Below are 26,394 nucleotides of genomic sequence, written 5' to 3' on the forward strand. Positions count from 1 at the left end.
CTGCCGGCCTGGGGTTCCATTCACTCAGCCGGCAGCGGACTGAGCGGGGCCGGTGGGGGGCTGAGTGGGGCCGGCGGCAGGCTGAGCGGGGCCGGCGGCTGGGACCCCGACTGGCAAGGGGCCGGCAGCCGGAACCCCAGAGCAGCAGCAGGCTGAGTGCTGCCGGCACCCCAGACTGGCAACGGACTGAGCCACTCAGCCCCCCCGCCGGTCCCGCTCAGCCTGCTGCTGGCTGAGTGAATGGAATCCCAGACCGGCAGTGGGTTGAGTGGGGCCAGCTGGACCCCAGACCGGCGGTGGGCTGAGCGGGGCTGGTGGCTGGAACCCCAGACAAGGATCCCAGGCAAGGATCACACTAAATTGATAAGATCTGCATTTTAATTTGATTTTAAATGAAGCTTCTTAAATATTTTAAAATCCTTATTTACTTTAAATACAACAATAGTTTATTTATGTAATATAGACATAGAGAGAGACCTTCTACAAATGTTAACATGTATTACTGGCATGGGAAACCTTAAATGACAGTGAACTTGGCACACCACTTCTGAAAGGTTGCCGACCCCTGGTATAGAGTGACCATCTGTTGTACTAAGATTCTCTTGCTTTTTTCCCAGTGAGTCAGGATAGCTTTTGCCAGCCCAGAGGTTGGGCAGCCAATGTCTTACATTGTCACAATGTTTTGTCCAACTTTCATAAAGTCAATACATGGTTAATACGAGTTAAAAAGCCCAGGGACACTTCCTTGTGAAGAATCTGTGCAGCAGATCATGCTAGAGCTGTGAAAATGTCAGTTTTTGATGGAACGTTAGAGGCAGTGATTTATCCTGTATTTCTGGCAGTGCCCAAAATGTGCTGCTATTGCTAATGTCTTTCCAAACAAAAATGAGGCACAATAGGACTTCGGTAACATTTCTGTGCTACCTTCATCTAGAGGAGATGATTCTGTACTGACTTCATTTTGGTCACTTTGTGCTTTACCTAGGAGTAAAACTAGGGTTATATTTCCCCACTGCTTGGAAACCCAGCTTATTAAACTGGATAATGCCATTGATCTATGTACAGTAGAAGGTTGATAGAGAGTTGTAACTAACATTAAGACTGATGCCCACTATACATTTAAAACTAAAAAGTGGCTTTGTAAAAATGACCTGGGTTTCCAACTCTATTGTGTCTCAGTCAGGGCGGAGCGCCTTGGGAGGTGTCTTCACACTAGCTCAAGGTCACAGCGCAAGAACCTAGAGAGCCTCCTGAAGCACGGTGATAGTTTTGATTTAAATGGACTTGAACTGGACGAAGAATTGAGGACACTGTCACCAATGTTGCCACATGCAAAATCGGTGATGGACATTGTACAGTTTATTCATACCAACAAACTTGTTGACATATATCCTAATGTGTACATTGCCACTCGTATTCTACCGACAATTCCTGTAACAGTCGCATCAGGAGAACGGAGTTTCTCAAAACTAAAGCTCATTAAAAACTATCTCCGTTCTACAATGAGTCAGGAATGCTTCACTGGTCTTGCTATTCCTGCAATCGAAGAAGACATCACTTTGTCTTTGTCATACGATGACATTATTACTGTTTTTGCAGCCAAAAAAAGCCAGAAAGATTGCTTTTAATTAAAAACAAATCCTTGTTTCAATACCTCTTCATCTAAATTTCCAATAAAATGTTGACAAATTAAAAAAATTATATTATTTGCATCATTCTGTCAAATCAGAATTTTTTCTTTAGCGCTACTTCTTTAGTGCTAGTCCATCAGCATCACAGTGTGCTTCATTCAGTGAAACTGGGTTTAATAACATGCATGTGGCAAGTTTTCCAATCCTGTCAGCTTATGTTTGTGTTGTTAAGAGCAAGTCAGGCTCAGGGGCACCAGTTTAATAATCCCGCCTAGGGCACCATAAATCCTAAGGACGGAAGATGTTACTTTTGACTCATTAGACCGGACAGATTTGATCAGAGACTCTAACTGCGGCCTGGTCTATGCTATAGAGTTATGCTGACGTAAAGCAGCTTATGTCAATCTATTGATGTCCGTGTCTACCAGGGCCGGCTCTGGCTTTTGGGCTGCCCCAAGCAAAAAAAATAAAATAAAAACGGGGCGGCCAGAACGGCAAAGCAAAAAAAAAAAACCTGCGGCGTGGCTGGAGCGCGGGTGCAGGGGGACCGGCTGGAGGGGGGGTGGGAGCGGGTGGGAGAGAGAGAGGAGGGGGCGGCCAGGGCTACAGCAGGGGCGTTGCCACTGGCACCTCCCGCTGCGCTGCCGCCTGCCGCGAGGGCTCCGCTCCAGTCGGCGGGGAGGGAAGGAAGAGGACTGCCCTGCAGGGCGCTCTGGTTCTCCGCGCCGCTGCCCCCTACAGGGTGGCCGGAGCGGAACAACAACAACAACAAAAGCGGACGTGCCGCCCTAGGATTGGGCAGAATGCCGCCTCCAACAATCTGCCGCCCCAAGCACCAGCTTGCTCAGCTGGTGCCTGGAGCCGGCCCTGGTGTCTACACTCCAGCCTTGCTCCCGCCGGTGTAAGTGCCCTACGACACCACCATCATCACCCCACCTCCACGAGCGGCGTGGGGCTCACATCGGTGTAGTTAGGGAGACACAGAGTCCATATACACCAGAGGTTCCCAAACTTTTTACATCGTGCCTCCTCTTACCCGTAATGGAACGTGTCTGTGCCCCTCCACCCCGAACCGTGGTTGGGAGCCATGGCTGGGAGCCAGTCCCACAGGACGGGGAAGCAGACAGAAGCAGAGCTGTGAGCCCCCCGAGGCCGGGCCAGGAGTCAAGGCCTGGGCTGAGGCTGGGGCTGTGGCCAGGAGTGGAGCTGGGCTGCAGGCGAGGCCAGCGCAGAGCTGGGGGCAAAGCGGGGCTGGGTGGTGCTCCCTCTGCACCCACCCCGGGGGCTGCCCAGGCCCCACCATGCCCCACTGAATGTTCCTTTGCATCCCCTAGAGGACACACCCCACAGTTTGGGGACCACTGGTACAGACACTGCGTTACTTATATCTGCTGTTTGCTCTCTTTCTTGTCAATTTCACAGCTCCCTGGTAGAGCCCTGAAATTGACAAGACAGGCTGGTAGGCTCCCTGCTGAGAATCCCTGCTGGGCTCACAGCTCGGACTGTCACCCCGAGGTGGGTGGGAGACTCCAGCTAGAGCCCTGCTGCCCCCGGGCTCCCGGCTCCCTGCTGGGAATCCAGCTGTCCCCCGGCTGCCTGCTGCCCCCTAGACTCCCTGCTCCCCACCAGGAGCCTGGCTGCCCCTATAGGGCTCCATGTTCCCTGTTCCTCAGAGGGAGCCCGGCTGTGCCCAGGGTTCTGGCTGCTGCTCCGTCGGGAGCCCCACTCTCCCCCGGGGCTCTCTGCTCCCCACTCCGCACTGGGAGCCCAGCTCCAACCTCCCAGACTCTCTGCTCCCTGTCAGGAGCTCAGCCAGGAGGCGCCTGGTGGGGAGTGGGGAGTCAGGAGCCCGGGGCACAGCCAGGATCCATGTGGGGTGCAGGGAGCCCGGGAGGCAGCCAGGCTCGTGGCAGGGAGCTCCACGTGAAGCTGAGAGCCCTGGTGGTAGCCGTGTTCCCAGCAGGGAGTGGAGCTGGGAGCCCGGGCAGAAGCTGGGCTCAGCGGGGAGCTCCACTCGGTGCTGAGAGCCCCCCACACTGCCCCTCTTACGTCGCTGGAAGCGTCCTGGTGAGGCCGTGCACCACTGCCAGAAGGAGGGCTGTGTGGACATGGAAAAACCACAGTAATTACAGCTGTAAGTCGACCTAACATCGGTCAACATAAGTTTGTAGTGTGGACATGCCCTGAGACGCAAGTGAACTCAGTCTAAGCTTCTAGGAACTCTGATCACACGTGTCTGGGGGATCAAGCAGATTAAGTTGTTTGTCAAGGGAGTGTGTTTAGTTTTCCCAGGTTTCTGGGGTCTCACTGGATTTAGTTTGGCAAGATACACAAGGCATTAGGTATATTTGAACCCAGCCCTTCTTGTGCTGCTAGTCACAAGGTAGAAGGTTACATACAGAGGGGGGAGCAACGGAGAGTCTTGTGGCACCTGTAAGACTAGCAGATGTATTGGAGCATAAGCTTTCGTTCGACGAAGTGGGCATTCACCCACGAAAGCTTATGCTCCAATACATCTGTTAGTCTTAAAGGTGCCACAGGACCCTCTGTTGCTTTTTAGAGATCCAGACTAACACAGCTACCCCTCTGAAACTTGATACAGAGGGGGGACAGCTGTATTCAAATTAGGCAAACTTTACTCTTCATTAGAAGCACAGGTCACATCCTCATTGGTCCATGTCAGCTTGTAAAGTAATAACCAGACGCGGAACCGCCCATCGGGAACTGAATAAAAGCAGCTGGATTTCCCTTCCCAAACGCAGTCACCCACAGACCGTGGCAATAGCGGAGAACAAGGCTGTAGCTGTTGAACCACCTGGAAGCGAACTGAAGTTTCTGCCTATCTCACAAAACCGGTGACTGAGCTGCCCAGGTGAGCTGGAGAGTCCCTCTTCACCTTTCCCCAGCTGGTCAGTAGCTTTTGTACCTGCCGTCCCTTTCAGCCAAGCGAGGACATGATCCTCCTAATGTCAACCCTTCCCAGAGGACGTGCACTGAGCTAGCAATTCGGTGAGGGTGCAATTCACCCCAGTGCCATGAGCCAGCCACAGAGCCGGGCTCCAGCTGAGTCCTCAAACGAGGGTGGCAGTGGCACTGCGATGGTGATTGGGCGTCTGCCCAAGGGAATTTCTCTCTGTGATGTCAATGCACAAGGAACAGGCAGGATTTTCTGACAGGTTAACCCCGGTTGTCTAGGAAGGATTGTGAGTCAACTCTCCCATCTTTGGCCAGTGCTTAAGCCAGTCAGAAGACAAGGCAAGAAGCTGGCTGTGTAACTGCTTTCCTCCCTTCAAGGGTCTGGTTTTAACCCCATTTCATCAAGCCTCGGGCAGTATACCCACTTGTGCCCTGTCCGGTTACAGATACTACAGCTTAGGTTTTTGGGATCCCTTGGAGATGGTCTTCCCACATCGACTATCACCCCTGGTTTGCATTTATTTGAATCCCAATTCATGGTGCCCCCCATGTGCCCCCCCTTGGGGCCCCAACCTGGGCGAGTCACCCTTTGTTTTGTTCTCACCAGCGGACGCACTGTCCACAGATTCATCTGCCAACTGGCGTGTGCTATGAAGATCCTTGGGCTCCCTGTCCACTAGCCACAGTTTAAGCTCATGGGGACATACCCCATAGCTCCAATCCTACCAGGTCATCTAGTGACAGCTCCACCTTTACCCCATTTGTGGAGATGTTCTCCCAGCAGGGTGGTGGCTTCCATACACGTCACACGTTGGCTCTTCTGCACACCCCAAAACCTTTCCCTCGAAGCCTGACTTGTCAATTCAGACTTAAGCAGTACAGCCTTTTTGAACTGTCTGTACCCCCTCCCCCCAACTCCACCCATCTGGCTGTACATCTCTGTCGCTTTGGGGTCCAGTAAGGAGGTGAGACAGCAGAGCCGGTCCACAGGGTCAATGTGGTTCAAATCGCAAGCCTCCCCACAAGGCAGGGAGATATTTATATCACCCCCACTTAAACTGGGGCAGCAATTTGGTATCTAGGCTCCCTGTGGAATTGGCTTCCCATGGTCTCTCCGCACTTACTCCTCGATGGGACCTCTTGTTCTCCTCTTCTCCGTATCCAGTTCATGCTCTCCCTGCGTGTCCTGGTTTTTCTGCTGTTCCACCTGGTGCTCTCGCTGCTCCTCCTCATGCATTCACTGTTTGTATCGATCAGCTCTCTCCCTTTTGGGCCTCCTCCAGCTTCCTCACTTCCAACTCTCACTGCCCCAACTCTGGGGTGGGAAATTGGGCTGTGAGGGAGCCATGCGGCTGCTACGGCTGCTGCCTCTGTCATCCCCGGACTCTGTGGGGAACTTGCCTTCTCCAGCCGTGCAATCAACTGCACCTGGTTGAATTTCCCAACACTTCTCTTCTCTCCCTGCACAGCTCTGTGATGCTCTCCACTGGGAGGCAGGTACTTGCAATTTTCTTGCTTGTTTCCTTTGACTAGCCTTGTTTGTACTGCTGCAAGTCACTCGCTGCACAATACTCCTGGTGCATTCAGTGTCCCACCCCTGCCACCAGCTGTCAGGGACCCACAGGATCTGTGCTTTGCCCCAGCTTCTAAATGTCCCTGGTGTGCCGGGTCCCACTCTTCCTTAAACATAGGCCATGCGCCTCAGTGCCTCTGAGACTGAGCCTCTGGGCTCCAGCACTTCTGTTTCCCACTGTGAGCTCTGCCCAGCGAGTCCAACTGAGATAGACTCCTGGTCAGAGACTTTTGCCCTCTCCAGGGATCAGTGCAACTCAGCAAGTTTAACCCTATCTGTGAATTTCCTAAATGACCGATATGTGCTCTCAACCTTAACTAGGGTACCTGTGGTTCCACTAACAGGTGAATTTCCAGAGAAACTAGAAATAGTTTGATAAAGTTTCTCAACTCTAACTTTCGAATGATCTTTGGCTGAGCTGTCACTGACGATCCCATAATTAGATTGGCATACAAAGCCTGATTGGCAGATGGGTAAGTACCTGTTTTAAAGGATCTACCCACCCCAAGACAGGTTCTCTGGGTAAGCCACGTTTTGTCCCCAAAAGGCCAGTGGAAGCTAATCTAAGAAACTGTCATAAACACAGTAGGATGGTCTAGTGGGTGGGTGGGGGGGAAATAGACTTCAAGGGACCCTGATTCTATTGACAGGTCTGCCCCTTACCTGCTTCAGGATCTTAGGTTGCGGGCTCTCTGTGCCTCAGTTTCCCTCTCTGTAAAATGAGGACCATCCGGCGTGTGTGAGCTGCTCAACTGAAACTCACTATGGCTGTAGTTTATTCTGAGTAAAACATTCATGTGATCTTCTATGTCGACAGTGCAAGGATGGAGTTTCTCTGGCATCTACTAATGGCGATTGGGATTCTTGCAGGAACTGGGGTGTCTGAGAAATGCACCCCACCAGCAGGGGGTAAGGAGCTGGCACAACTTGAATGGAAACTTGTTCCCTTTTATGTTCTACCCCATTCCCTTCGGCCCCAACCTCTGCCTAGTGAGACAGCAGAAACCCTGGGACACTCTTCCCTTCCCACCACTGACCTGGGCAGGGGCTCAGCTGGGTATGGGACGTGGGGGGACTGAGAGGGGCTCTGCCTGAGTGAGACCCCAGCACCGACCTGCTGTCACACCTGTCCCCTGGGGCCATGACTCCCACTGTGAACCTGGCTCTCATGCAGTGGCTGGTTTGTGTGTCACTGCGGGGAAGCGGCTCTGGCTCCGCGTGGGATAAAGGGTGTCTAGAGCCCCCCAGCACAGGCGGCGGAAGCTTCCTAACAGGTGGGGGGGGGGGGCCACCAGCGCCTGAACTGAGACCACCATCCTCATACCGCCCCTTCCCCCCGAGTCTCTGCTCCTGCACCGCCTCTTTCCCCCCTAGACTCCGCCCCTCCCCCTGCTGCTTGTCCTTACGGCCAGTAAAAAATGGGAGGGCCATGTTCCCCTGCCCCCACCTTCTTCCGGCACCCCTGTACCCTCGCGATGGGCACGTCCCACTTCCCCTCTTCCTGCCCTTTGATTCCAGGTCAGAACTTGGCGCTGGGACACCCGGCCATTCAGTCATCCACATACGATCAATACGAGCCTGGAAAAGCCGTGGATGGAAAACACAGTGGGATTTTAAACGATCACTCCTGCACCCATACCCAGTGCGAGCAAGAGCCGTGGTGGAGGGTGGACTTGGGCGGTCGTAAGTCTGTCTCCACAGTGATCGTGAAGAACAGGGAGGACTGCTGTGGGCAGAGACTCGAGGGGGCCCAGATCCGTGTGGGAGACTCCCTGGACGACCATGGCAAGCACAACCCCATGTGAGTTGCTTCCCCATCCCTTGGAGTGAGACGACTCCAGCCAGGTCAGACACAGGGGTATCGTTGCCCGCTGGGACCAGCGCTTGGTCTCTTCCCCTTCGAGCTGCTGGGAGCGCCGTGCTGGCGGTGCGCTCAGCTCCTGGATGGACGGAACCGCATGTCACTGAGCACAGCGACCCCTGCAGGGCAATCCAGGGTAGAGCCGATCTCTCTCCAGCCCCCTGCGTGTTCTCTCTCTGCCCTCGCAGCTCCTGCCCAAGTAGGATCATCACATCCAAGGCAACAGGAACAGATTTTTCTGAAATCCATCAATTTCTAAGGCCTGAAAGGACCTTTCCAATCATCCAGTCTGACCTCCTGTATCTCACGGGCCAAAAAACCTCACGCAGTGATTCTGCATAGAGCCCACAATTTCTCTGTGAGGTGTAGTGCATCTTTTAGACAGACATCCAATGTTGATTAAAGACTGCAAGGGAAGGAGAATCCATCAAGTCCCTCAGTAATTTGCTTCAGTGGTAAATGGCCAGGGCTGATAAAAATGTGTGCCTTATTTCCTGTCTGAATTGGGTTGTGATGGGGACTAGAGCAGCAGCATCTCTTACAGTGTTCCCTTCACCCCATATAGATACACAGAGATGTAGGGCAGGAAGGGATCTCAAGGGGACATCTAGTGAATCCCCCAATGCTGAGGCAGGGCCAAATACACCTAGACCAGGGGGAGTCAATTATTTTTTGTCAAGGTTCAAAGTTCCCGGTCAAGGTATAGTCAAGGTACAGACTCCAGAGAAAATAATAAACAAATGATGATAATAAGGCAATAAAAATATTTCTGGGGTGTGATCAAAAGTGTCTGGTGGTCCAGATTTGGCCCGAGGTCCACCTATTGACTCCCCCGACCTAGAGCATGCCTGGCAGGGGTTAGTCTAACCTCTTCTTAATCCCCTCCATTGACAGGGATCCCACACCCTCCCTCAGTGACCTATCCCAATACTGAACTATCCCTAGAGCCAGAAAGGTTTTCCTATTATTTAATCTAAGTCTTCCTTGCTCCAAACTAAGGAGATTACTTCCTGTCCTACTGTTGGTGCACATGGAGAGCAATTGATCACCGATCTCTTTGTAACAACCTGGTCTGCTGGTCACGTGCCCTGGAGCGCCACTGACCGTCCGAGTGCGGAACTGTGGTTGTGTCCTTGCCTCTGTTTCCCCTTGTGGGCTTTCAGGGAATTCAATGAGGGTTGGATGTAGTGAACGTTAGTGCCCCATCAGGGGTCTAATTTATTTAACCAAAGGCCAAAACACGGTATACAAGCCAGCGTTCATCCCCACGAATCCTAAACGAGGGAGGAGAGGAGTTAACCTTCGTCTGTCTGCCCCGCTTGGCTCCATCCGTCTCCTTCATCCAGGCTCCTTACCTGTAAGCAGGGCAAGATGTACACCAGGCCTGCACAACATGCGGTCCGCATGGGCTCACTATGCGGCCCGCAGGAGTTGAGTAGGTGGGTTCACTGGGTGGCCCGCGGAGGGGTGAGTAGGCAAGTGGCGGGTGAGGGAGGGGGGCTGAGTAGGCGAGCGGGCAGGCAGTGGCGGGGAGTGAGTAGGCGAGCTGGGAGAGGTGGAGGAGGGGCTGAGGAGGTGAGTGGGCGGGCAGTGGCAGGGGGTGAGGAGGCGAGCTGGGAGGGGTGGAGGGGGGCTGAGGAGGTGAGTGGGCGGGCAGTGGCGGGGGGTAAGTAGGCGAGCCGAGGGGGATGGAGGGCTGAGGAGGCGAGCGAGCGGGCAGTGGCGGGGGGTAAGTAGGCGAGCTGAGGGGGATGGGGGGCTGAGTAGGCGAGCGAACGGGCAGTGGCGGGGGGGCAGGTGAGCCAGCGAGCCGGAGGGGTGGGGGGCTGAGGAGGCGAGTGGGCGGGCAGTGGCGGGGGGGCAGGTGAGCCGGCGAGCCGGAGAGGTGGGGGGCTGAGTAGGCGAGCGGGCAGGCAGTGGCGGGGGGTGAGGAGGCGAGCTGGGAGGGGTGGAGGGGGGGCTGAGTAGGCGAGCGGGCAGGCAGTGGCGGGGGGTGAGGAGGCAAGCTGGGAGGGGTGGTGGGGGGCTGAGGAGGCGAGCGGGCGGGCAGTGGCAGGGGGGCAGGTGAGCCAGCGAGCCGGAGGGGTGGGGGGCTGAGGAGGCGAGTGGGCGGGCAGTGGCGGGGGGGCAGGTGAGCCAGCGAGCCGGAGGGGTGGGGGGCTGAGGAGGCGAGTGGGCGGGCAGTGGCGGGGGGGCAGGTGAGCCGGCGAGCCGGAGAGGTGGGGGGCTGAGTAGGCGAGCGGGCAGGCAGTGACGGGGGGTGAGGAGGTGAGCTGGGAGGGGTGGAGGGGGGCTGAGGAGGCGAGCGGGCGGGCAGTGGCGGGGGGGCAGGTGAGCCGGTGAGCCGGAGGGGTGGGGGGCTGAGGAGGCGAGCGAGCGGCAGTGGCGGGGGCTGAGGAGGCGAGCGGTGAATCGGTGGCTGACCTGTTCTACTGATCTGGTTTGGCTCCCATCCCCTCTCCCAGGGCCGGCTCCAGGCACCAGCAAAACAAGCAGGTGCTTGGGGTGGCACATTTCTAGAGGCAGCATTCTGGTGCCAGCCATCGTAGGCGCCGACTCTGGGGCATGGGGGAGAAGTGCCCCCGCCACCCCAGTTTGCCACCCCAGCTCACCTCCGCTCCGCCTCCACCTGCTTCCCTGAGCGCGCTGCCGCCGCTCTGCTTCTCCCCCCTCCCTCCCAGGCTTGCCGCGCGTGAAACCGCTATTTCGCGCAGCAAGGCTGGGAGGGAGGAGAAGCCGAGCGGCGGGCGCTCGGGGGAGGCGATGGTGGTGGAGCGGAGGTGAGCTGGAGCGGGGAGCGGTTCCTCTACCCCCCTGTTACTTCCTGTGCCTCCCCACCCTAGCTCACCTCTGCTCCATCTGCTCCCCTGAACGCCCTGCTGCTCCGCTTCTCTGCCCTCCCTTGCCTGAGAGGGAGGGGGAGAAGCAGAGCGGCAGCACGCCCGGGGAAGCAGGTGGAGCGGAGGTGAGCTAGGGCAGGAGGTCGTGGGGGGCCTGCAGGAAGCAATGTGGGGGGGGGGGCAATGCAGCACGCCGGGGGAGGAGGCGATGCTGGGGATTTGGGGAAGGGGTTCAGAAGGGGTGGAGTTGGGGCAGGGCCGGGGGCAGAGGGGCACGAAAAAAAAGGGGGAGCGGCCAACATTTTTTTTGTTTGGGGCGGCAAAAATCCTAGAGCCGGCCCTGCCCTCTCCAAGGGTTGCAGCTGTCTGGAGGTGCTGCCTTTCACGCCTTCCTCCTTCACATCTCATTCATTCAACAGGGCAATCGATTACAAAGTGGGGGGGAAGATCTTATTCTACTTCTAGCAAAAAGACAGTTTTCTTTTACCTTAATTATACTAGCTTAAGGGCCCGCTCTAACGAATTACCGAGGTTCAATACTGCTGTTTCGGTGGGGCGGCGCTGGGGAAGGAGGGTTTGTGTCCAGGGGGCAGGTGGCGCTGGGGCGGGAGGGTGTTTCAGTGGCGCTGGGGGAGTGGTTTCCATGGGGTGGGCGGCGCTGGGGGGGGGTTGTGTTTCCGGGGGGCTGGCTGGCGCTGGGGGGGTTGGCGGCGCTTGGGGGGATTCGGCTCTCAGCGGTTTTCTTTGGAGTAATATGGCCCGCGCCGCTTTACGAGTTGTGCAGGCCTGATGTACACCTTACGCGCCCCTAGGCACAGCATCTTCAGCGCCCCTCCTCCCTGCCCATGTGGCCCCGGGACGCTCCAGCAGCCCTGTGTGGCCCTCTGCCGCCTCGCCTGGCTCCAAGAAGGCTGCTGTGACTTGTCACCTGCGGACAAAATGCCCCCGTCACCCGCCTGCCAGCTGTGCGCTGCCACCCGCCAGACCAGTCAGCCTCCACCAGCTCAGGGGGCTCTGGGGCCCCAGCGACCTCTGGAGGGGGAATGGTGGAACTGCAGCACATTTTCTGCAGAAAAAATAAATTCTACTTCTCTCGGGCAAGAATTCTGCGCATGCTGCAAACGTCACCTAAGGGGAGAGGGCACGACATGAGACAAGCGGCGTGTGGGGCATCTCGGCAGGGCATGGGGCAGCTCGAGAGGCTCCCTCCCTCCCGAGAACTCCTGAGCAGTGCGGCCAGCGTCAGCATGGCAGCAAAATAGCCCAAAATACCACAACTCGCAACTGCTAAAAAAACCCGGAAACTGACAGCTAAAAATAGCCCAATTGGGTAGAAAATTGCAAACTTGGCAACCTTGGGCACCCCTAGAATGCCGGCGCCCCTAGGCACGTGTCTACTGTGCATAATTGGAAAACTGGCCCTGTCTGTAAGGCCCACTCACCGGGGGCCCCGCTCTGGAGTCAGCCCCTAGAAACATCCCCTCAATTTGACAGTGAACCATTGATAACTACTCCTTGAGTATGGTTTTCCTACCAATTGCGCACCCACCTTCTAAAAGAACAGGAGTACTTGTGGCACCTTAGAGACTAACAAATTTATTAGAGCATAAGCTTTCCTGGGCTACAACCCACTTCTTCGGATGCAGTTGTAGCCCACGAAAGCTTATGCTCTAATAAATTTGTTAGTCTCTAAGGTGCCACAAGTACTCCTGTTCTTTTTGAGGATACAGACTAACACGGCTGCTACTCTGAAACCCACCTTCTAGTGACTTCATCTAGATCACATTTCCCTAGTTTGCGTATGAGAATTTGGGCTGATTGATCTAGAATTCCTGATGACCTCCTTGTTCCCCTTTTTAGAGAGAGATTCTATGTTTCTCCTTTTTCATTCCTCTGGGACCTTACCCTTCCTCCATAAATTCTCGAACAAATCATTAATAGTTCTGAGATCACTTAAGAACTCTAGGGTAGATTTCATCAGCCCCTGTCGAGTTGGATACATCTATCTTGTTTTGTCTTCTTGGCTTCTGCTCTGTTTTTAGCTGCGGGACCATCACCGACACCGGTCTGGGATCCGTCAGCACCATCTGCTGCAAGGGGCTGCAGGGCCGCTATGTCACCATTGTCATCCCGGGCAGAAGGGGGATTCTCACCCTGTGTGAGGTCGAGGTCATAGCTCAGGACTGCACCCCACCCCCCGGGGGTAAGGAGCTGGCACAACGTGAATGGAAACTTGTTCCCTGTTATGATCCACCCCATTCCCTTCTGCCCCAACCTCTGCCTAGTGACAGAGCAGAAACCCTGGGAGACTCTTCCCTTCCCACTGCTGACCAGGGCAGGGGCTCCAGCTGGGAGCGGCAGACGGGGCAGGCTCCATCTGAACATCCTACCCCATCCTTGGGGGGCTGGATAGCTCAGTGGTTTGAGCATTGGCCTGCTAAACCCAGGGTTGTGAGTTCAGTCCTTGAGGGGGCCACTTAGGGATCTGGGGCAAAATCAGTACTTGGTCCTGCTAGTGAAGACAGGGGGCTGGACTCAATGACCTTTTCGGGTCCCTTCCCGTTCTAGGAGATCTCCATTTATTTATCCCTGCCTTGGGGAGCAGCTCCAGCTGGGTATGGGACATGGGGGGGCTGAGAGGGGCTCAGCCTGGGCTGACACCCCAGCACCGACTTGTTGTCACTCCCGTCCCCTGGGGCCATGGCTCCCACTATGAACCTGGCTCTCATGCAGTGGCTGGTTTGTGTGTCACTGCGGGGAAGCGGCTCTGGCTCCGCGTGGGATAAAGGGTGTCTAGAGCCCCCCTAGCAGAGGTGGTGGAAACTTCCTAACCATGGGGGGGTCCACCAGCGCCTGAACCGAGATCCCACCCTCATGCCACCCCTTCCCCCGCGTCTCCGCTCCTGCACCGCCTCTTTCCCCCCCAACGCTCTGCCCTCTCCCCCTGTTGCTTGTCCTTACAGCCAGTAAAAAATGGGAGGGCCATGTTCCCCTGCCCCCACCTTCTTCCGGCACCCCTGTCCCCTAGCGATGGGCATGTCCCACTTCCCCTCTTCCCATTCCAGCTCGGAACGTGGCGCAGGGGCACCCGGCCACTCAGTCCTCCACAAACGAGGAATTCGGGTCTGTAAAAGCCGGGGCTGAAAAGGCCGTGGATGGAAAATGCGATGGGACTATGACTCATTACTCCTGCATCCACACCAAGGACGAGAGAGAGCCGTGGTGGAGGGTGGACTTGGAAAGTCAGCATTACGTCTCCACGGTGATTGTGAAGAACAGGGAGGACTGCTGTGGAGAGAGACTCGAGGGGGCCCAGATCCACGTGGGAGACTCCAAGGATGGCCACGGCAAGCACGACCCCATGTGAGTTGCTTCCCCATCCTCTGGTGTGAGACAACTCCTCCCAGCTCAGACACAGGGGATGGGTCTCATTGCCACCGGGGCCAGGGCGAGGTCTCTTCCCCTTCGAGCTATCTGGGGCTGGGAGCGCGGTGCTGGTGGTGTTCTCAGCTCCTGGATAGAAGAGAACCACATCACTGAGCACAGTGACCACTGCAGGGCAATCCAGGGTAGAGCCGATCTCTCTCCAGGCCCCTGTGTCTTCTCTCTCTGCCCTCACAGCTGCTCTGTGCCTAGAATCACCTCATCCAAGGCAACAGGAACTGATTTTCCTGGAACCCATAGATTTCTAAGACCTGAAGGGACATTTCTGGTCACTTAGTGTGACCTCCAGTATCGCACTGGTCAGAAAACTGCACAGAGTGATTCTATGCTGAGCCCATAATTTCAGCGTGAGCTGCAGTGTATCTATTAGACAGACGTCTAGCCTTGATTTCAAGACTCCAAGGGAAGGAGAATCCACCATGTCCTCGGTTATCTGCTCACTTGGTTAATGACCTTGACTGATGAAATGTGAACCTTATTTCTAGTCGGAGTTGGGTTGTGACGGGAACAGGGACACACCCCGTCTCCTACAGTCTGTCATTCACTCCGTGCTTTGGCCTCTGCAGGCTCAGAGTTAAAGGGTCATCAGTCCTGCTGCCAACTCGCCTGTGCCCCCTAATCTGAGCCTCTCACTCTTGTCTTCTGCTCTTTGCAGCTGCGGGACCATCACCGACACCACACCAGGATCCATCAGCACCATCTGCTGCAATGGGATGAAGGGCCGTTACGTCACCATCACCATCCCAGACAGGGTGGAGTATCTCACCCTGTGTGAGGTCGAGGTCTACGGCACCCAGGTGACGGATGAGTGCTACTAAGCGGGAGTGACACAGTCCCTGGTGTGGGGAAGCACCTCGCCCTGCACTGGGGGTGGGAGCGGGGAGGTTGGTGCAGGAATGAGCCGCTGTCACCTAATAAACTCCACTGATCCCTTTCTGCGTCTCTCCTGTCATTTGTTTCCATCCTGCACTGTTATGGCCATGTGTCCCCTCCCCTAGGCTTCCCTGCCCCTTCAGGCAATGTGGTTCTGATCCCATATGGGCCTCGGCTCCAAACCCCAGATGGGATTTGGGTTAATCCAGTTCTGCTGCTGCTGCTTCCAGCCCTTCCCTCCTCCGAACGCCCACTGCCCATTCCCCAGCCTGCTTCCCCCTCTGAGTACAACCCGCTCTCTGGCTCCCCGTCCCTTCTCCCAACCTGGGGCTGAGGCACCTGTTCTCCCTTCCCCCTTCAACCCAACGCTCCTTCACAGCCCTCCCCCGAACTCCAGCTGCCCTGCTGTCACTGCTAGCCTTGGGCCATCAGCAGAGCGGGGCTGGCTTTGGCCTGTCCATCCACGAACTCTGCAGCTGCTTGGGCCCTTCTGGGACGCCTCTGACCCTGAGGAGCCCCAGGAGGGTGGAAGAGCAGAGCTGACAGCTGATATGGGGCCAGATTCCAGGCGGGTGCAATTGGGCACAACTCCACTGGTGGCACTGGGATTGCAGCCGCTTATGCCAGGGCTGAATTTCACCCCTATATTGTGCACAGTGAACGTGAGCCAGGCAGCGGCAACAAAGCGGTGCCCAGCCCCGAGCCTGGGCCACGGGGTGACTGTTAATGTGTGGAGGAGTATGGCCAAGTTCCCGTAGTAACAGTTTGATGTACGTCTGCTGTCATGATCCTGGTGTCCCCCCCACAGCTCGGCCGATGCCCCTCAGTCCTGTCCCCAGCCTCCTGCTATCCCAGAGAGCCGTGTTTGCTGAGCAGACACAGACATTCGGGGCACGTCGTACTGTGACTCTGCTGTGGGCAAATGGCCAAAGGGGACATTGACTTTCTATAGACTCATAGGCTTTTAGGTCAGAAGGGACCAGCATGGTCATCTAGTCCAGTAGTCCCCAACGCGGTGCCCACCATGGCACCCGCCGGGGCATCTATGTCTGCCCACCTACTGGCTGCCGGACAAGCAGCCGCCGAAATGCGGCCGAGAAGCAGCGTCATCAAGAGGCGTCGCTGCCGAAATGCCTTTGATTTTCGGCAGTATTTCGGCGGCGAGCCTTCTTGGTGTTGCCACTTCTCGGCGGCATTTTGGCGGCTGCTTGTCTGGCGGCCACAGTCCACGGCGGCTAGCCGTCCAGCGCCCGCCACACGGCAAAGATTGGGGACCACTGATCTAGTCCGACCATCTGCATATCGCAGGCCACAGAACCTCACCCACCCACTCCTGGAACAAACCCCTAACCTCTGGCTGAGTTACTGACGTCCTCACATCACATGTTACAGAGAATCCACCGTTTACACTAGTTACACCTACAAGTGACCCGTGCCCCATGCTGCAGAAAAAGGTGAAAAATCCTCAGCGTCTCTGCCAATCTGACCCGGGGAAAAATCCTTCCCGGCTCCAAATGTGGCCATCAGTTGGACCCTGAGCATGTGGGCAAGACCCACCAGCCAGACACCCAGGGAAGAAATCTCTGTAGTAACTCAGAGCCCTCCGCAGCTAGCGTCCCATCACCGGCCATTGCAGATATTTGCTGTTAGCAGTGGCAGATCGGCTACATGTCATTGCAGGCAGTCCCATCGTACCATCCCCTCCATAAACTTATCCAGCTCAGTCTTGAAGCCAGTTAGGTTTTTATTCCCACCGCTCCCCTTGGAAGGCTGTTCCAGAACTTCACTGCTCTGATGGTTAGAAACCTTCACCTAATTTCAACCCTAATCTTGTTGATAGAATCATAGAATCTCAAGGCTGGAAGAGACCTCAGGAGGTATCTAGTCCAACCCCTGCTCAAAGCAGGGCCAACCCCCAACTAAATCATCCCAGCCAGGGCTTTGTCAAGCCTGACCTTAAAAACCTCTAAGGAAGGAGATTCCACCACCTCCCTAGGTAACGCATTCCAGTGCTTCACCACCCTCCTAGTGAAAAAGGTTTTCCTAATATCCAACCTAAACCTCCCCCACTGCAAGTTGAGACCATTGCTTCTTGTTCTGTCACCTGCCACCACTGAGAACAGTCTAGATCCATCCTCTTTGGAACCTCCCTTCCGGTAGTTGAAAGCAGCCATCAAATCCCTCCTCCCTCTTCTCTTCTGCAGACTAAATAACCCCAGTTCCCTCAGCCTCTCCTCATAAGTCATGTGCTCCAACCCCCTAATCATTTTTCTTGCCCTCCACTGAACTCTCTCCAATTTGTTCACATCCCTTCTGTAGTGTGGGCCCCAAAACTGGACACAGTACTCCATACGTGGCCTCACCAGTGCCAAATAGAGGGGAATAATCACTTGATGGCCAGTTTATATTGTGACAAAGCTCTGTCCTTGTCTCAGTGGGTCCTGCGTTTCCTGACGGATTTTGCTAGCCTCTGAGTCTCACTGGGACCCTCCCCTTAACCCTTCTCTCTCTAGAGACAAGGGTCAAAGTCTACTGAGCCATTTTCATCCTAAGCCATCATGTGAGGGAGGTGAGGAGAAGCTATCCTCCCTCACACAGTCTCTGTTGTCTCCCAGTCTCAGTGATTAATCAGGGGGGCAAAGGAGGGGAGCCCAGGCCCACCCTCTCCTCCAGGCTCCAGCCCAGGGACCCTAATAGTAGCAGCTCTAGTAGCTGACCTTTAGGAACAGGACACGTACAATTCCCTGGGCTACTTCCCCACAGCAGCCCCCACCTCCCCCTTACCTCAGGGCCTCCTTTCTTCTGCCTGTTTTGGTTTGTACTACTCAGTTACTCCAACAGCACGGCTTCCTCCTACAGCTCCTGACACCCACACCCACCTGAGGAACTGGGAGGCTTTTAACTAGTTTTGGCCAGCCCCTGATTGGCTTCAAGTGTCCCAATCAACCTAGCATCCTCCCTGCCTTCTGGAAAGCTCTTAATTGGCCCCAGGTGTCTTAATTGACCTGGAGCAGCTGCCATTTACTTATCCTGGTACCAGGGATTTGTTTAACCTGGGGCTAATATATCTATCTCCCAGTACTTTTCTATAGCCATCTGGCCTTGCCCTGTCACAATATCCATTTGTTCTTGTGTCAACATTAGTACTTAACTAACTCCTCTTTCTCCCTGTATTTATCTGTCTAATGTATTTACAGAGAGCAATCAGATCTCCCCTCAGCCTTCTTTTGGTTAGGCTAAACAAGACAAGTTCTTGGAGTCTCCTCTCCTAAGGTAGGTTTGCCATTCCTCAGATCATAGAATATCAGGGTTGGAAGGGACCTCAGGAGGTATCTAGTCCAACCCCCTGCTTAAAGTGGGACCAACCCCCAAACAGATTTTTGCCCTAGATCCCTAAATGACCCCCTCAAGGATTGAACTCACAACGCTGGGTTTAGCAGGCTAATGCTCAAACCACTGAGCTATCCCTCCTCCCCCCAGCCTAGTAGCCCTTTTCTGCACCTGTTCCAGTTTGAATTCATCCTTCTTAAATGTGGGAGACCAGAGCTGCACACAGTGTTCCAGGTGAGGTCTCACCAGTGCCTTGTATAAGACACTAACACTTCCCTGTCTCTACTGGAAACACCTCGCCTGATACAGCCTAGAACTGCATTAGCCTTTTTCATGGTCGCCTCACATTGGTGGTTCATAGTCGTCCTGTAATCAGCCAATACACCCAGGTCTTTCTCCTTCTCTGTCAATTCCAACTGATAAGCTTATAGCAAAAATTCTTGTTAGTCCCTAAGTGCCTGACCTTGCATGTTGCACTATTAAATTTCATCCTATTGCTATTACTCCCGTTTTTTAGTTCATTCAGACCTTCTTACATGATATTCTGGTCCTCCTCCATATTGGCAATACCTCCCAACTTTGTGTCATCTGCAAATTTTATTAGCAAACTCCCACTTTTTGTGCCAAGGTCGTTAATAAAGATGTGAAATATGATTGGTCCTAAGACTGATCTCTGAAGAACTCTAGTTGTTGTCTCCCTCCAGCCTGACAAATCACCTATCAGTATGACCCGTGGTAGTCTCCCCTTTATCCACCTTTCAATTCTCAAATTAATCCCCATCTTCTCCAATGTAACTAATAATTTCCAGTGTGGAACTGTATCAAATGCCTTATGGAAATCCAGGTAGATTAGATCTACTGCATTTCCTTTGTCTAAAAAATCAATTATCTTCTCAAAGAAAGAGATCAGGTTGGTCTGGCATGATCTATCTTTTGTAAAAACATGTTATATTTACCATTTACTTCTATGTCCTTAACTACTTTCTCTTTCAAAATTTGTTCCAAGACCTTGCATACTATTGAGGTCAAACTAACAGGCCTGTAGTTTCCTGGATAATTTTTCTTCCCTTTCTTAAAAGTAGGCACCATATTAGCAGTTCTCCAGTCGTAGGATAAAACCACTGAGTTTGTAGATTCATTAAAAATCCTTGCTATTGGGCTTGCAATTTCATGTGCCAGGTCCTTTAATATACTTGGATGGAGATTATGCAGGTCCCCAGTTTAGTCCCATTAAACTGTTTGAGTTTTAATTCCATCTCAGAACTGGTCATTTCAACTTCCGTATCCTTATTCCCTTTAGCCACCCGACCCCTACCTGGGAGCTCTTCATTACCATTATTAAAAACTCAGGCACAGTATTTGTTTAGGAGTTGTGCCATGCCTAGATTATCTTTCATCTCCACCCCATATCTGCAGAGGCCTCTGCTGCTTGATCTTGTAATGTGATTAACTCCATTTATTCACTGGGCCAAAACACATCCACACACGCTTCAGGAATATCGCTGCAGGAACTGGGAGTGGAAGTCTGTGATGGTTTATAAGACAATCCTCAGTGTCTCCACTGGGGGCAGCGGTGTCACCCTGGAGGAGGGGAAGGGAAGGCAACTGGGGATAAGATTGTTGTATCAGCCAGGCAAGGTACTAACAAACTTCAACAGGACTTTATTTTTACAGCGGAAACCTCTTTACCAAGCTGCTGCTGCACCCTCTGTAACTCTCACTCCGCCTCCTCAACTCCTCCCCCCTCCTTCCTGTTTCCTGTCCTTTCAGACTCCCACCAGCCAGTGCTCCCAGTTCTAATCATTACAAGCAGCATCTAAACACCACATTGATGCTGGGCTGATCCCTCACTCCTGCCTGGGCTGGGGGTTCTTCCCTGAGCGACCCTCTGAAGAGAAGGGTTGAGAGTCTCAGCACTGGGCCACTGAGCCCTCAGCTGGCAGAGCCCTGGGACTCTGCTGTAGGGGGCACCGCTGCCCTGGCCCTAGATGCAGATGGGCCGGCTGGTCCCTGCCAGTGCTCCTCCATCTCTAATGGCCCTGGTGCAGGGATACAGGAGGGCTCGGCTCTGCAGGAGTTTGTGGAACAGGCCCTGAGGGGCCTGATTCATGGGGGAAGCCTGAATCTGCCCCTGAAAAAGGATCATGTTGTGGGTGTGATGAGGGGTCTTTACCCTTTCCTGGCTGTAGGCACCAGGCAAGGGGTGAGGCCAGCCTGAGCTCATTCATAACCCATCACCAAAGCCTACCCCATCATCCAACCTTCAAACCATCACTGACCCTGACCCCATCACCCAACCCCACCTTCTCACCCATTCCCACGCCTCCATCACCAAACACCACCCCATCACTGAATCCGACCCTATGACCTTTCACCCAACCCATCACCCGTCACTTAACCGAACCTAGTCATTCAATCCCACCCCATCACCCACGCACGGAGGTTATCCTCATGGCAGGGCATGAAGGGAGACAGCACAGGTGCAGGCTGAGTGGACACTGTTACCAAAGTTCTCCAATCAGCAGCACAAGGACGCAAATGCACCTACAATGGAGCACCCATAAGGACGGACACACATCGCAAAGAACCTTCATTACTGCACAAGGTGAGTAACTTCCTCTTTTTGCATCCCAGGATCAAATTCACTCTTTTAGCCATGGCATAACACCAAGAACTCATATTCAGGTGCCCCCAAATCTTTTTCAGAGTCGCTGCTTCCCAGGATAGAGTCCCGCATCCTGTAAGGATGGCCTATATTCTTTGTTCCCAGATGTATACATTTACCTGTATACTCCTGGGGGAATTCTGCGCCACTGCACATGCACAGAATTCATGTACTGCACAGATTTTTTTTCATAGCAGAAAATACATTCTGCCCCAAAGTGCTACAGTTATGCCTTTCGCCCACCGTGGTGCCAGAATAGAAAGTAGCCACTCCCGGGCACGAGCAGCCGCAGCTGAGAATAGGGAAGAGAAGACATTACATTCCTTACAGTGCCCTGCCCTTGGGGCCACACCAGGGGGCATGAGATATGGGGGGACGGACAGCATGGGGCATATGGGGCTGCTGGGGAGTCACAGATGGGGGTTCAGAAGGGCTAGTGGGGGGACAGACTGGAGTGGAGGTGCAGGGACACATGGGGACAGGGGGAGAGGGTGGCTGAGTGGGGTGCAGGGACACATGGGGTGAGGGGCAGCTGTCCCTGACTGAATGAGAAAGGCTAGGGATCAGTTAGGGTCTGAATGGGGGAGGCTCTCTAACAATCCCTCCCCACCCGCCCAAAAATGTTCCATACTTTTCCCACACATACCCAACAACCCTCCAAGTTCACACCCAGGCTCTTTTCTAGCCATTACTTCCCTCTCTCTCAGCTCCTCCATTACTCCTGACTCCCCAAAGCCTTTGCACTGCTTCTGAGGGGTGTGGGAAATACATTTCTATATTGTAGTTTAAATGAATTATTACTCAAAGTTCTGTATTAATATGCCTAATAAGGAATCTCTTTGTCAAAAATATTTCCTGAATTTTTACAGACATAATTGCTGACAGATATTTTGAAATAAATTACCAAAATAATTGAAACTGGCATTGTGTTATTTTGACAAATAAAATATGAAGAATTTTGCAAAATTTTAAAATAATATGCACAGATATTTTAATATTTTGGTGCAGAATTCCCCCACGTTAGGTACAAGAACCAGAATGGATAAGGCAGCAGGGAGCCCCTAACAATCAATGAGCTCTCAGTCCTTTACTGTGAGACCAGCATCTGTCATCTGATTGGCCATCACCCTCTACCATGTAATTTCCCTCCCCCTTCCTATGATGGATAATGATACGAGTGAAGACAGGCCTATGTAAACCAAACCGAAGGTGTTTGTTTGGGGAGATGTATACAAAGTGGGGACAAGGGAAGCGAGGAGACATGAACTGAAACTTATTCTTCTACAGGTACAGTAACCTCGTGAACGCGGGGCGTGAAGCCAGGACCCAAATCAATACCAGAGGGGGTACAAGGTCAGTGTGACATACATAGATCACGCTTCCGTCGGTCGCTCAGGACCTCTATCCCTTAGCTTGTATCGAGCCTCGAGAGAGGAACACTGGGGCGATCCCTCGTTGGTCTGTTCTTCCTCGATGACACCAAGGCAGGTTTCCGCAATGACGGGGCGTCTGAAGGCGGATGATAACGGCTGTGACTGTGATGGGTAACTAGACAACCTGTTGGACCAAGACGCGCACCAGCCTCTGGGATGGGCCGCAGCCCCTAACTGAGCTCACTGCCGGCCTTCTAAAGATTCTAAGGCGGGAAACCCCGTAGAATCCTCGTGTAAAACCGGTTTAAGCTGGTTCTTGTTTACCGCTGTACCACTGCTGACCGTTGAAAAGGGCGGGAAGCATTCTAGCTAACCCTCAGGTCACATGACCAATACTCCATTTTAGATTATAGCATGGATGCCACCCAAATACAATAAACAATGACAATACAAACACAGACTTTAGGATTTTGCCCCTAACACCTGTACTGAAACACAAATTATTTGCTAGCACCCAGTTTGCCAAGCAGTCTAGAACCCTCTGAATCAGTGACCTGTCCTCTTCATTATTTACCTCTCCCCCAGTTTTTGTCAGCTGCAAACTTCATCAGTCATGATCTTATGTTTTCTTCCTGGTCACTGATAAAAATGCTAAATAGCATTGGGCCAAGACCCAATCTTGAGGAACCCTGCTGGAAACAGAGCCACTCAATAACAATTCCCCATTTACAGTTTTTTGAGACCAATCGGCTGCTCCATTATCTTGCCCAGGATCGATGACAGGCCTATAATTACGCTGGTCATCCTGGTTACCATTTTAAAAAACTGGCTCAACTTTAGCTTTCTTCCAGTCTTCTGGAACTTCCCCAGTGCTCCAAGTCTTATGAAAATCAACACTAGCAATCCAGCAAGCTCCTCGGCCAGCTCTTTTAAAACTCTTGGGGGCAAGTTATCTGGATCTGCTGATTTAAAAATGTCTGATTTTATTAGCTTCTGTTTAACATCCTCCAGAGATACTAGTGGAACAGAAAGAATGTTATCATCACTGTGTGACAAGAGTGTATCATTTGTTCCCCCCCCCCCCCAAAAAAAATACAGAACCATTCACTTTTACTTCTGTGATCAGTTCCCCTCTGTTAGGACAATGCTAACCCTAACTACTGGCCTAAAGATTATAAGACAGGTGCCAGGGCTGTCAGCTCCTCCATTCATTTTGTGAATGGTGCCTCAGTACCAACTTCTTCCTCCCCCCCCCCCCCGCAAAAAAAAAAAAACTATTTGGTGAATTCATGTCAAATTTGTGACTAGTTCTGGCTCACCGCAACATGCATGTTTCAGTGAATTTCCTATTAGCAGAATAAATTAATCGCCCACCTCCAATTCTCAGGTCAGAGCTGGAGCCAAAAGCGGTTTAGCACCATCTGGGATGTTCTAAGGTGTTTTCTGGACTCTGAGTTGGGAACAAACCCATAAAGCGTCACTGAACAGTGAACAAACCTGAAACCACAAGAGACATTTCACTACTAGACTGTGAAAGACAGCGACTCGTATCCCAACTGGCCACATCCCCTCTTCATGTAAACCCTACGGCCAGGAGCTCCTGAGGGGAAGAGCTCTCTAGTCCCTCTGTTGCTGAAAAGTGGTGTCACAGAGCTTCATTTGTATAGGCAACTTACCCACAATTCTTCTAGTGGCTCTTGGGTGGTCACCATAACTATCTAGGAACTTGGATTTTGGGGGGGTAGTGAGCCCCCCCCAAGAGGCTCCCAAGGGGGAATGAGCTCATTTACAAGTAGCTAGGAGTCTGCTGAAAAGTCCCATATGCTCTTGTCTTCCCGTCTCTGGAGATTTTGCTGTGAGAGATAACAAGGAGTGAGGACTTTGCTGCAATAGCTGTTGTGGGGACTTTGTGGCAAGAAAGAACACAGAGCACAGCCGCTGCAGAGAAGTGGGTGGACTCTAATGAGGCCCTCCCTACCCAGCCAGCGTCTTAATAAAGCTGAATCTTTAATAAAGCTGAATCACTAAGCTGGGTTAGGTGGTGGCACCTCTGGACAAGCAGCTGCCTTGGGACAGGAGACAGGGCTGCAAACAGGCATTTGGATGACTGCAACTCCCTGATGCCAACCATGAGCAGGGATTGGTGGATGAGTGAGGTGGTGTGGCCAAGGGGCTCTCACCTGGGAGATCTTCTCACGGGCACATGGGAAGGGAGTTAGATGGACGACTGCCAAAGGAGAGCAGGGCAGGCATTTTATTCTTTATTTGTGTATCTATCCTGTGACTGTTATTTCACGTTGGACTGTTCTCCTTCCCATGGTAAAGAGTTCCTTGTTTGCACAAAGTCTCAGGCAGCTTGTCGGTGGTGAAGTTCTGTATGTTCAGGGCACTGAGGGAAGCTGTTTCATTTCCCCAGAATTCTGGGTGGGACCTTGAGTGGGTTTAGTTGTTTGCCAAGAGGGACACTACATGTATTCACCCACTGATCGCTGTGTTAGCCGCCTGGCAGAAGGGGTACAGGGATTGGAGTCGAACTTGTATTCAAATTAGGGAGTTCGTTCTTATTCCATCAGCCAGAGATACAGCCAGTTCTGGAGCTCCTGGATGATGGGATCGTGCATCAGCATCGATGTGGCTTCTCTCCAGTCCACGCTGGATGCTGAACTCATAGCTAGCCAATGCAGCCATCCATGTCCGCCCCGTATCATCTAGCTCGGCACTTGTCAATACAGGAGCTAGTGGGTCGTTGTCTGTCCACACCTGGAACTGAACTCCATACAGATACATGCCTCTCAGCCCATCCGTTCCCAAAAGCCTGCAAGGGATCAGGACGTTTCTGTTCCATAGTTTGTGGACTTTTTAGGTTTTGTCTTGTATTTCCTTTTCTCGTTGCTGGACTGGTATCCGCTGCTGAGGTCATTCCCTGGGCGTGTAATAGCAGCGTAATTCTTCACGAATCTGAGGTAGTAGCCACTAAATCCTAGCAAGTGCTTGAGCTCTCGGTCACTTCGCAGGCAGGGCCGTGTAGCAAGAGCCTCTGCTTGATCAGGGGCTGTACTTACACCCTCCTGTGAGACTATGTCCCAACTACATGATGGACGTTCTGCAGAACTGCTGTATCTCAGCTGATGGCTTTAGCCCATGGGCTCCTAGCTGGTCTAACGCTTCCAGGAGACTTTCTTCATGCTCCTTCAGACGTCTCCCACATAGAATCAGGTCACCAGATAGACCAATACCTGCAACAAGTTCATGTGTCCCACAACTTTCTCCATTAGATGCTGAAACGTACACCGCTACCGCGATATAACGCTGTCCTCGGGAGCCAAAAAAATCTTACCGCATTATAGGTGAAACCGCGTTATATCGAACTTGCTTTGATCCGCCGGAGTGCGCAGCCCCGCCCCCCGGGAGCACGGCTTTACTGCGTTATATCTGAATTCGTGTTATATCAGGTCACATTCTATTGGGGTAGAGGTGTACCAGGCACTCCAGCTGTGCCCAGTGGCAGATTATTCAATAGGCCTGCGAGGCCTATGCCTAGGGGTCTGGGCCAATTGGGGGGCCGTGGAAAAATGGGCACCCCACCCCCAGTAGAAATCTGCCATAGGGTAGTGGAAGCCCAGAGCCCTGACAGAAGTGCCAGGCGGGTGGGGCTGGGGAACCCCAGTGCCTGGACCCTCGCATAGGCCCTGGGGCTGGCGAAGGTCTCGCTCCCTGCTGTGGCGGGGGAACAGAGCTTCTCCGGTCTCGGGGCTCCATGCGGGGGGGAGTGGGGGCAGAAAGCCACAAACGGGTTGTGGGGCTGCAGTGACATGTACGCAGTCAACATGGGGTTAGTTGAAATCCCCCATTATTAGCGAGTTTTCTATTTTTCTAGCCTCTCTAATC

The 26,394-nt window shown here is 53.3% G+C and overlaps 1 protein-coding gene across 2 annotated transcripts; it reads left to right on the plus strand.

The window, feature by feature from the left end:
• The first annotated feature begins 4,344 nt into the window (after positions 1-4,344).
• LOC103305877 (uncharacterized) lies at positions 4,345-15,199 on the plus strand. Of its 2 annotated transcripts, none has more exons than XM_065586397.1 (6): positions 4,345-4,503; positions 6,938-7,029; positions 7,639-7,921; positions 12,864-13,024; positions 13,887-14,184; positions 14,921-15,199. In XM_065586397.1, the coding sequence occupies exons 2-6, from the start codon at positions 6,945-6,947 to the stop codon at positions 15,081-15,083; spliced, it is 990 nt and encodes a 329-aa protein (XP_065442469.1). In that variant the 5' UTR covers positions 4,345-4,503; positions 6,938-6,944; the 3' UTR covers positions 15,084-15,199. The 2 variants fall into 2 exon arrangements, with proteins under 2 accessions (XP_065442469.1, XP_065442470.1); XM_065586398.1 differs by having other exon boundaries at positions 4,391-4,540.
• The last annotated feature ends 11,195 nt before the right edge of the window (positions 15,200-26,394 follow it).

This window comes from Chrysemys picta, chromosome 2, assembly GCF_011386835.1.
Source record: "Chrysemys picta bellii isolate R12L10 chromosome 2, ASM1138683v2, whole genome shotgun sequence".
In the NCBI taxonomy this organism is placed as follows: domain Eukaryota; kingdom Metazoa; phylum Chordata; order Testudines; family Emydidae; genus Chrysemys; species Chrysemys picta.

What these genes read in the sequence shown, in the direction of transcription:
- LOC103305877 (XM_065586397.1), top strand. Translation starts at nt 6,945, where the DNA reads ATGGAGTTTCTCTGGCATCTACTAATGGCGATTGGGATTCTTGCAGGA. An exon ending in CATGGCAAGCACAACCCCAT is followed by an intron (nt 7,922 to 12,863) that starts GTGAGTTGCTTC and finishes CTCTGTTTTTAG; the next exon opens with CTGCGGGACCATCACCGACA. An exon ending in CTGCACCCCACCCCCCGGGG is followed by an intron (nt 13,025 to 13,886) that starts GTAAGGAGCTGG and finishes TTCCCATTCCAG; the next exon opens with CTCGGAACGTGGCGCAGGGG.